This window comes from Quercus lobata, chromosome 2 (genome assembly GCF_001633185.2).
Source record: "Quercus lobata isolate SW786 chromosome 2, ValleyOak3.0 Primary Assembly, whole genome shotgun sequence".
NCBI lineage: Eukaryota > Viridiplantae > Streptophyta > Magnoliopsida > Fagales > Fagaceae > Quercus > Quercus lobata.
In genome coordinates this window covers 88,338,881-88,350,539 of record NC_044905.1, presented here as the reverse complement: position 1 = coordinate 88,350,539, position 11,659 = coordinate 88,338,881, and the positions used below count along the sequence as shown (strand labels likewise).

Genomic DNA, 11,659 nt, shown 5'->3' with positions numbered 1-11,659 from the left:
GCCTGATCTCCTCGGATCTCTTCTACTTGTCTTCTGGATGGGTATTTCACTTTTTGATGAAGTGTGGAGGTTACGGCTTCCAGGGCATGGATCCATGGCCTGGCGACTATTGCGGTGTAGGGTGAGTAAGCATCGACGACGATAAAATTCACCTCCACCACCTCCGACCCCGTCTGTATGGGTAGTCGGATCTGCCCTTTCGGCGTAACAATTTTTCCTTCGAAGCTGAGAAGGGGGGAGTCATAAGCTGCCAAATCTTCTGGCTTCAAGTTCAGCCCCTTGTATAGATCAGGGTACATTATCTCTACTGCACTTCCCGAGTCCACCAACACCCTTTTCACGTCGAAACCCCCAATCCTCAACGTGACCACCAAGGCATCATCGTGAGGTTGAATAGTTCCTCTCTTATCCTCATCCGAAAATCCCAGTACCAAAGAGCTTCCCTTTTTTGACCTTTTGGGTTCCCTTTGCCTGCCCTCGGAAGGGAGGCAATCAACAGCTAATACCCTGGGGATGGGTGGCCCAGTTCTTCCTGGTGCAGCGAGGATGACATGTATCGTCCCGGTGGGGGGTCTTAAGGACACGTCCTTCCGAGACTCTTGTGTTGCTTGGCTGGGATAGCCGCTCGATGGGTGCAGCAGGTGACGTAACTTTCCTTCTCGGACCAACTGATCTAGGTGATTCCATAGATTCCTGCAGTCCTCAATAGTATGCCCATGATCCTGATGATAATGGCAGTACAGGTTCTGGTTACGTTTGGAAGGATCTCCAGCCATCTTTCCCGGCCACCTGAAATAGGGCTCATCCCTTACTTTCTCCAGTACCTGTTGTACCGGCTCCCTGAATACGGCATTCACTATTTGCGGGTTGCTCTGTCCAGCCTGTTGCGAAAAATCTCTCCTCTGCTGACCAAGGTTGTGCCGTTCCGACCTGAAATCATTTGCTTTGGGGGGGATAACTTTCTCCTTTCCCCTCCCTTACAGCTGGTCTTCCTCTACCCTTTTGTACTTGTCGATCCTATCCATCAGATGATGGACGTCAACAACTGGTTTTCCGGTGAGGGATTTCCTTAAGCCATGCTCGGTGGGGAGACCGCTTTTGAACGTGCTGATAGCAACATTATCATGGTTGTCATCTAAATCGTTATACACCTCCCAATACCTATCCGAGTACGCTTTCAGGGTTTCTCCTTCGTGCATGGATAAGGACAGTAGCGAACTGAGAGGTCGAGGGACTCTGGTGTTTGTAATAAAACGGGAGCAAAAAGCTTGAGTGAGCTGCTTGTAGGAGCCTATGGAGTTTGTCTTCAAGCTGTTGAACCACCTCATTGCCATCGATCCCAAGCTGGATGGGAAGATTTTGCACATTAGGGCTTCATTTTGCGAATAAATCGCCATTTTTTGGTTAAACTGACTCACGTGCTCTACCGGGTCTGCTCTGCCGTTATAGATGGCGAACACCGGTTGGTTGAAGCGTCTAGGCAGCTTAGCCCCTTCGATTCTATTCATGAAGGATGACCTTGAGACCTGATCCAGCGCTTTCTTCATGGCGTCGTTCCCCGAACCTTTGCTGGATGGGCTCTCATACTTCCGTACAGGGCGTGGTTCCCTTTGGTAAGAAAAGGTTTCACTTGGGGGGGTCCTTGACCTTTGTCTGTAACTCGCATCCTCCGCATTAGAAGACTCGCCTGAGTCAGAGGGAGATCGTCTTCGCTGCACACGTCGTAACTTCCTTTTTAGGTCATCTATCTCTCGTTGCATGGCCTGGTGACTATTTCGCCTCTGAGACACGTGACTTCCTATCTGAGTGTGACTCTGGCTCGTCCGGATATTATGCACACTTCCCTCACGATTCCCCCTGCCGCCTGGGTTAGTTAGGTTATTTTGCCTCTGGGACTCGGCGGGTTGTGTTCGTTGGGAGTTAGCTTGGTGAGGATCCTCCTGGTGCGGACCCAGTTCTGCCATGCTCGACCGTTACACTAGCTGATGCCTTAGTTCTTCCCACAGACGGCGCCAATTGTAGTTGCACGATTTTCCTGGCCCAAATTCTATTGATCAGGCCTTAGCCCAAGGCGCAACCCACAATAAATATTTGTAGAGGATGGGTCAAAGAACTTAGCTTCAGTGAGACTATTCGGTCTGATACATGGACAGTATTGTTGCAGAAAATAAAAACACAAGAATGGATTTCTAACGTATGATTCTATTTCTTCAGCTCCGAATACAGTTTTTCCGTCCCCTTACTTTGAGGGACTCCACTATATTATATAGTTCTCCTCTTCTCATCTTAACCTTACACTTGTTGATCATCTAAGCATCTACTTGAGCACCTGTCCCATCAGACGCCCTTATCACTCCCTTTGTGAGTTGCAGAGGCCAAGGTAGTACTGTTCAGGGGTCTTTTCCTCATTAATGCGGCCAAGAGGGTGGTTGGGGCGCAATTAATGTGGTGGTGGCAGCTTTCCATGAGATATTTTGGATTTTATTCATTTTATATGTTAGGAGGATGAACTGAAATGGTTGGGGAGAGTTCCTCGTCTGGGCTTCGTAATGTCCGAGAAGGAGTTACTCCTCGGACAGGTTTCCTTGGCACTATTGGGACTAATGCTTTATCTGTGGTTTCTCTTCGGACAGGACACTCCTCGGACGGGCCTGAATTTAGACTAGCCCATTATTTTTGGGCCGGGCCCCACACCGATAAGCACAAAAAAAAGACAAAAATATATATCATTCCCACTATTTCAAAATTACTCAATAATTAAAGAAAATATTAAACACTCATCAAATTGATCAAATAAAAGAAAAGATAAGATAAGAATCATAAGATAATGATATGGAAAGGATAATGATAACAAAGTAAGGAAACCAAATATAAATCAAAATCTACCATAATATCGTAATCAAATAAAAACAAACTTATGCGTATACAAATAAAATATATATATTTGAATCGGTTTAAGTCAGCAAAGAGGCTGAACGCGATGGTTAAAAGAGGTGCAACCCCAGAAATTTTGAGTTTCAGTACACTTCAAGTCTGCTTCATGTGAACGTGGTGGTTTTTAGTTTCACTACACTTCAAGTCTCTTCATGTGAACGTGGTGGTTTTGAGTTTCACTACACTTCAAGTCTGCTTCATGTGAACGTGGTGGTCAAAAGCTATTTGATATTTGAAGCAGACGGAGGCTTTTTTGTGGAAGGGAAAGGGGTGTTTTAGAGGATGGAGCAATGGGCACGTGTTTCCACCACAGTAAGCCTTAGCATAACAAATATCACAAATGAACACGTCGTTTAAGAGAAAAATATCACAAATGAAGGAGGTTCAGTTATAGGGAGAGCCAAAGAGACAACACTTACCTTTGCATGGCTACGTGCCTGTGGCATTTTTTTCCTTCTTCTTGATTTAAATGATCACGCGTTCCTTGAAGAAATATGTGAAAGAAATTACCCAATAACACATTCCTTGAAGAAATATATGAAAGAAATTAAAGGTGAGGTTGAAATAGAAGGGCTATTTTAAACAAATATTTGATTAGTTTCTAGAATATAAGAAGTCGTTCATGAATTAGAAAACCAAAATAGAAAAACCTATGTACATTGACATACACATACCATTGAGCAAGAGCAAATTTGAGCATAGCAAATAGAAAAAATGATGATAATGGAGAAAAGAATATTAACCCTGAATTGAGAGAATTTGAGAACTAAAGAAGAAGTAATTTGAGTTTGAAACTCAGCATGAGTATATCGGGAGTGCGGTCCTATTTTGTAGATAGTGTTTTACGTAGAAGTTAAAGAAGTATTTTTACAAAATTTTGCCCCTAGTTAAACTAAGGCTGTAGGGATATTTTAGAACACAAAATATATATATAGATATATATATATATATATAGATATATATATATATATATATCTGGTCCAAACAGAGAAGCCCCATAAATAATAGTATAGATATATGAAAGACAAACAACCCTAAAGTTCGGAGTCATTTTGATTTTACCCCCTAATTTTTTTTTTTTTTTTTTTTTTTTTTTTGGAGAAACACACACATACACATACAAGGGAAAGAAAAAGAAGTTCTAACACAAAGGCACGTCACAAACTACACTCAAAATTGGGCAAGACTTAAATACAGTACTTAGGTACTATTCCTTAAGTTCCTTTCTTAAGATTATACCATATGAATTTTTTTTCTTGAGATAAAAGTGTATTTTTCAGTAAAGTAGCCATATGGCTGAATCTTAAGAGGAGAACCTAAAGAACAGCCCCTAAAATACTGTACCTAAGTTTTACCCCTCCAAATTTATGATAACTTTTAAGGACGGATAAGATAAATTATACTACACAAAACACACTCTTAAACAATATGGTTACCCCTAGTATTGAATTATTCAAATTCATACCCCTAACATTATTTAACGTTATAACACCAATCCTTCCATTTATATCCAATAATAAGTTGGGGAATTCTAGCCTTTTGCCCTTAATTTTTAAAAAAATTAGCAATATGCCCCTATTTCGAAACTATATAGGAATATGCCCATGTTTCGATACTCGATTACCTTAAAATCGAGTTTCAATGAAATACTCGATTAGTAGAAAATCGAGTAATGACCAATAAAACTTTAAAAAAAAAAAAATGCATGAAACTCGATTTTAGGGAAGTCAAGTTCAAAAACGTTGCTATAGGGCTTTAAAACGTCACTATAGGATTTAAAAACGCCACTATAGGGCTCCCTGAATTCACATTATAGGGCTTTAAAATGCCGTTATATGGCTTTAAAACGTCACTATATGGCTTAAAAACGCTACTATAGGGCTCCCACATTAGGGGAGGAATCACACTCATAAAAAATTTGCATGAAAACGCCGCTATAGGGTTTTAAAACGTCACTATAGGGCTTAAAAACGCCGCTATAGAGCTCCCTGAATATGGGCCAATCACACTTATAAAAAAATTTTTGCATGGAACTCGATTTCCTGAAAGTCAAGTTTCATGCAAAAATTTTTTCTTTAAAAGTTTGATCGGGTATAACTCGATTTTCTATAAATCGAGTATTTAATTGAACTCGATTTTAGAATAATCGAGTATCGAAACAGGAGCACGCCCCTACATAGTTTGTAAACAGGGATATATTGCCAATTTTTTTTAAAATTAAGGATAAAGTGCCAGAATCTCCTAATAAGTTGATCATTAAATACCAAATACATAATGAATAATTTTTATTGTGAATCTAATTTAAAAAATTCCACATCATTTTCTTTTTTTTAGAAACAAATTCCACATCATTTAAAAAAATAGAAATCATTACATAAAATAATTAATATTTACCAAACCTTTAAAAACAATTAACTTTACGAAAATCCCTCCATCTCTCTCTGAAATTAAAAAACACAAAAAAGAAAAAATAAATAAATAAATCTCAAACCTGATCAATCTTTTTTTTGGTACCAATCTCTCCATTTCAAACAATGAAGCTTAAGGTAGCGGATATGGCTAACAAGCATGTCCCTAATTTATCATCCAGATCGACAAACAAATTAGGGAACATGCTTATTAGCAATATCCGCTGCTTTGCCAAACTTAGAACGACCACTTTAATTCAGGGCTTTGAACAGACCAGTTTGATCCAAAAGATGACAAGAAGAATTAAGATGAAGAACGACCACTTTAATTCAGGCAGGTTTTATATATAGCGTTTTTGTGATGCATCATAACAATATAACATAGATAAGCAGGGTGGCCTTATCGCATGCGGATTTCAAGGAAGGTAGTTTTAATGTTTGTTGGGTCACGGAAAGGGAGCTTATCAAAAAGCAATGGAAGAAGAAAGAATAAAGGGGGCCTACGAAAGTTACCTGGGCCAGTGGTAACTGCTTTCATCTCATTGGGTGCATGTATTGATTGTGAAGAAAATCCAATTCTCCGGATAATATAAAAGTCTATAATTTAACAACTACAAAACAATCACGGAGGCTAGCGCAATAAATTATGACACCAGGTAAAGCCTAATATTTCAAAATTTCACAACCAGTAACTTAATTTGAGATTGATTAACAGGATCCCTATCTTAGTATCCAAATAATCAAATTAATGGATAGCTCAATCTCAAAGTTAGATGTTAAAAACTATATATATATATATATATATAAATTAATTTAAGGTGCACATTATTAATACGCTCACAGTTCAGGAGCGATAATTGAGAACTAAGCAATTAATTTAAACAGTGAATTGAATAATGCAAATTAATCTCAAATTAAGATGTTTGCATTCCCTACAGTTTAGTGTGGATAGCTGTAATTAATCAAAAAATGAATCAACTTCTCAGTCCCTAACAAAAGTAACAACAATCCAAAAATTGAATTTCAAGATTTTGTTTTCACTAGGCCCAAACCAGGTAAACAAGCTCTAGCACGCTACAAAATTTTGAGATGTTTAACCGACACAAGATACTGTGAGAAGAATTACATTCATATAAACAAAATCAACTGACAATTTACAGATTTTACTAAATAGTAAATGGATACAAAATACAGATACTTGATACATTCAAAATATACAGCATATTGAATAGATAAACAATGACGTGATTCCCTCAAGTCAATGAAAATTTTCCCTCTATTTCATGAAACATTCTCATAAAGCCAACCTTTGAATTGTCATTTCCTTGAGTGAAGTCACTAATCTTCGAAACACCTTAAGATTGTGGCCTACTTTATCCTGAGAAGACAACCACCACCATGTAAATATCCAATTCTAAAATCCATGAATGCAAATACTAATGACTTATATGACATGAACCCTGACAACTACAACCAAACCAAAAGATTTTCGCGTTGGCATTTAATTTTTGAAGAATGATCTCAAACTAAAACCACAGCAAGGCCCTTTGGGTCTTGCTACAACCAAATCTCTATTAAAATGAAAGAGTGGATTAAGGATTCAGAAATGCTTTCTTCACAAAAAATAAATAGTCACCAAAAAAGGGGGGATGGATCTCACAGATGATCCTGACATACTAGGAGAGGAAAACCAGACTGAAGATCTTATTATCTTGGACTGAAAAGACCAGTCTTGCTTCTGACTTCTAGTCCTACCAACATTTTGTTCCTAGTGATAGACTTGACATTCTTTCAATATCAGATCCTCAATCCATTGAAGGTAAGGATTCTTTTTTCCTTCACTGTAGAGATCTTAATTCATAAAGCTAAAGAAACAGTAATGGAAGGAATGAACCAGACATATTAAATAACCACTATATAAAATTATCTGCAAATTCATTTTCTTGATTCGAAATTTTGTTAAGAATAAAGAGTTTCTATTTTTTTTCTTTTTTCTTTTTTGAGAAGCAGTAAAGAGAACTTGAATCCTATTAATCACCTACCCTGCATCTGGAATGGCAGGTCCACAATGAAGCTCATTACAGATTTCATTCAAGTGGGAATGACTTGGAGTTTGAGGCTACTAAGTTGTAACCAGTAAAAGAAGCATACCTCACTTAGTAATTCAAGCCGTTCTAATGTTGGAATTAGCTCTTCACATAACAAAGATACGTCATCCCCAGAGTCAGACTTGTCACCATAAGTAATTGTTTTCATAGTTCCACTAGCATCTGATTCGACAGAACTGCCAACAAAAAACAAAATTAACTGAGGAAAAAAAACAACATTCAATCTCAAAATGACATAAAAGTAAAAATGAAGACAAGAATGGATCTTTGCTTTCAGGTCCACCTATCCTGGAAATGGATGAGGATGACATTTAGCACTTGTTCTGCAAGTGGAACTAATAGACCGATTAGCTGATCTCTGCTGCCAATAACCTGACACATTTCCACCATTGCAATATACCGCCTGTACAGTACAAGAAGCAATTTCAAAATCAATAAGAACATATTACATGCCCTAGGAGAATAAAAAGAATAAATATGACTAGAAAATTCAAAAGTTCACCAAGATACACTTATTAAGGCCAGCAATCAAGGAAGGTCCAGATGGACCTTTAGCATTTACACAACATAGGTTTCTTTTGGCAAGCATGTTATATGTGATTGCAAATGATCTAGCTCGCATGTGATACCATTTAGAAAGCATAAGTGGTTAGCCAAGTAGCCAACAGAAATTACTGGAAGCATATTTGTGACTTGCGTTAGGAACATTTGAGTTCAAGTAACAAATTTCTGCATTACTTGAAGGAATTCATGTTTAACTGCATCCAACTGAATATCATCATTACACATATTAGAAGTTCTATAATTAAGATTGTCCATTTAAAAGAAATTAACATAAGAATAGGCCAAAAACCAAAGAGCCTTGTAGCTCAATAGAATTACCTAGTATCCTTTATGAGGAGAACTAGTGTTCAAATTCCCCTTCCCCACTTATTGAAACAATTGAATTATGAAACATAAACCATAAGGACTAACATTTGCCATCAGTACATTGCAATTGGAAGAAGGGCAGAGACTGTAACACAGTCTCTAGCTATGAACATCCCCAGCCTAATTATTACTTTTTCCGCTTCATGCTCAATGAAATTCTTCTGCTTATCATGAAACAGTATGGAACAGTATGTACACCTAAATGTTGCACAAGGTGTGGCGTTTTGGGAATGAAAGTAACAGACTATGGCGTCAGGTTATAGCAGCCAAATATGGTGAGGGGAGAGGAGGCTGGTGCACTAGAGGGGTAAGAGATTCTCACGGGTGTGGGATGTGGAGGAGTATTAAGAAAGGCTCAGAGAAGTTTTTCAGCCAAATTCAGTTTAATGTGGGGGAGGGCTGCCGTGTTAGTTTCTGGCATGATCCTTGGTGTGGGCCTATTCCTTTGAAGGAGCTTTTTCCTGCCATGTTTGCATGCTCTCTTTCTAAAGATGCATGGGTCTCCAACTTGGTTTTATCTAATTCTGAAGGAAATAGGAGCTAGAATTTACTTTTCCGTCATGGTCCTCAGGATTGGGAGGCAGACATTGTCTATTCCTTTTTTGAGCTTATTTATTCCTCTATGCCGAGGGGTGAAGGGGAGGATCATTGGGTTTGGAGATTGACCACATCTGGGGTTTTTGATGTGCGCTCTTTTTACAAGCTGTTATCTAGTCCTAACACTGACGAATTTCCTTGGAAGGGCATTTGGTGTGCAAAGGTGCCTAAACGGGTGTCTTTCTTCCAATGGATAGCAGCTAATGATGGGATTCTCACCATTGACAATCTTGTCAATAGAGGTCGGTTTCTGGTAAATAGATGTTGTTTATGCTGCTGTGATGGGGAATCAGTGGATCACCTCCTGCTTCATTGTAAGTTTTCTCATGCCTTATGGAGCGAAGCTTTTGCAGTGTTTGGGATCCAATGGGTAATGCCAAGGTCAGTCAGCTCTTTTTTCTTTATGTGGAGAAACTGGTTTGGAAGGCATCGTTCGACCATTTGGAATATGGTCCCGGCATGTTTAATGTGGTTAGTCTGGCAGGAACGCAATAACCGCACTTTTGAAGACAAGGAGAGAACATTAGATCATCTAAAATCTCTCCTTTCTGGTACTCTATTTCTTTGGGCCCGCATTTGGGGGTGTACGAATTGTATTTCTTTATCTGAGTTTTTAGCCTCTTGTTCCTTTAGTTCTTGATTATTTTTGTATTTGTTTCTTGTTCAGAGTGTTCACTATCGTGAGCATGATGTTCATTTTTTCAATATAAAGTCTTATTACCTATCAAAAAAAAGATAAGTTTTATCATATAAAGGAGCATCAAAAGCCAATTTGCTGCATTCACAAGGATAAATTTTTATTTATTTATTAATTGAAATTACACACACAAGCAATGAATTTTGAACCAACAACCTCACCCTCTATCTTGCTGCCACAAGGACAGTAGGTGCCATTTGAACTAGAGATAATTCATGTACAATGATGAGTTAAAAAAAACCAACCCTACACAGTAATTAAGGATTGAATGCCTAATGCATGTCATATTTTGACAGTGGTTGCCAACAAATGTAAAATAAATAATAAATAATAAATAAAAGTTTATTAAGGACATTTTTACTAAATCTTCAGAGAACATAAATAGTAAATAAAAATATTTTACAGAAAATAATAAAATAACTAAACTATCACATCAAAAGATTAATGAAAAAAGTGAAGAAAAAAAGACTGACAATTACCTTTTCTGTATATCGTCAGATGGTGAAACATAATCTTTCCGAGAATACATATTGATAATTTCATCCACCTCCTGTCTTGATAGTTCATTCATGTCTCGAATCTGCCGAAGCATAAACATAATCTTACCAGTAATTTAGCAAAGTAAACACACTGACTGATAAAGACAAGGAAACATTGGAAAACACAGAAAATATTAATTCTAGTCTGGTATCCTCTTGCACCTTATTAAGTATTAATGATTTTTCCTCAGCTGCTCTTTGAAGAGCAGTTGTCACAGAATTAAGAAGAGAACCAAGTAAATTTAATGTGGGCTGCTGAAGTCCAACAGGAGCATGGTAATCAGAGGGGGAATCTGAAACCTGTGAAAAAGCGAGTTGGTAAGCAAAGAAATATCCACCCATTTATTGGGCAGAACCTTTCCCCAAATTGACACATGTACGAAAATAAAACCAATACATTCATTAGCTTAAATCTTTGAACACATACCTGCAGTCGCAGGGATTTCTTTGTGACCAGAAAATACAGATAAGAGCTCAGGCTGAAGCATAATCGAAATGAGTTTAGTTCTGATTTCCTCTGATTCTGATCATTTACCACAAAAAAGGGAAAATGAGACAAAATAATGTATAAATAGAAAAGCACTATACAGTGAGTCAATTCCTCAACTCTGCTGGAAAGGAGATGAGCAGACCTCAAGAGATCGTACTGATTGGGCAAAACTATGATTCTCCAGCTCACGAGAGAATAGAGCACGCATCATTCCGAAAAGCCCTTGAACAAAACCATATTCATCATTCTCCTCATAAGGCCAAACCTGCAAATTATCAGGAGTTTGCATTAACAAATTATCAAGAGTTTGTCTTATCAAGACAAACAAACTGGTAGAGAAATAGCAAGGCAAATACAAGGTATAGCAGGGACGGATAATAAGGAGCAATTTGGATGCCCATTAGGATGCAAGTAGCAAAGATTCATTTTGCACCATCACTTCTATATGTCTCAAAGTGCTCATAAGCTGTCCAATCACGCAAATTATGTGGAAGTATTTACTTTACTGAAAGTAAGAAAGCTAGCTTAAAGCCAGAGAAAAAATTTTACTAACTTCAAAGAACCTCACCTTGCTAAGTATACCAACAACAAGATTGATCTGCTCCATTGTCAATTCATCAGCTTCATAAACGTCTTCCCGAAGAACTTGATCAACAAGCAGTTGATGTCCTTTGACAAAATCTATGACTTCACGAACAATTTTATTCTTCACCTATTATACAATCAAATTGATAAAATATAGCAGGAAAATCCTAAGTAAAATGAAACATTCGCTGATTGATCACAAATACATTAGTAAATATATTTCAATTAAAAATAAAAATAAAAGGCAAAGTCACAACCTGTAATGAAGTTTAGAATAAATTGAAAGTTTTTTTCTCAATCTAGCATTATTAATTTGAGTGAAGATGCAAATTTTGATCAAACATACCTGCTCACATGAGCTTGAGGTCACA

At 37.7% G+C, this 11,659-nt stretch overlaps 1 protein-coding gene and 1 long non-coding RNA gene across 4 annotated transcripts in view; both read right to left on the bottom strand.

Annotated features, from left to right (window-relative positions):
* Positions 1-3,134: 3,134 nt before the first annotated feature.
* LOC115956904 lies at positions 3,135-3,853 on the bottom strand. The gene is made up of 2 exons (XR_004084315.1): positions 3,354-3,853; positions 3,135-3,252 (listed from the first exon to the last, which is right to left on the bottom strand). It is a non-coding gene; the product is annotated as an uncharacterized LOC115956904 (long non-coding RNA).
* Positions 3,854-6,337: 2,484 nt separating this feature from the next.
* The window catches only part of LOC115977060 (nuclear pore complex protein NUP205), a 42,793-nt gene continuing 37,471 nt past the window's right edge, over positions 6,338-11,659 (bottom strand). For all 3 annotated transcript variants that reach the window (XM_031098696.1, XM_031098697.1, XM_031098698.1), the window contains 8 exons: positions 11,272-11,415; positions 10,846-10,968; positions 10,641-10,736; positions 10,376-10,513; positions 10,154-10,254; positions 7,734-7,853; positions 7,494-7,626; positions 6,338-6,720 (listed from right to left, as the gene is read on the bottom strand). In XM_031098696.1, coding sequence (XP_030954556.1) covers positions 6,637-6,720; positions 7,494-7,626; positions 7,734-7,853; positions 10,154-10,254; positions 10,376-10,513; positions 10,641-10,736; positions 10,846-10,968; positions 11,272-11,415 — 939 coding nt within the window. In that variant the 3' untranslated portion in view covers positions 6,338-6,636. The remainder of the gene's footprint in view (positions 6,721-7,493; positions 7,627-7,733; positions 7,854-10,153; positions 10,255-10,375; positions 10,514-10,640; positions 10,737-10,845; positions 10,969-11,271; positions 11,416-11,659) is intronic.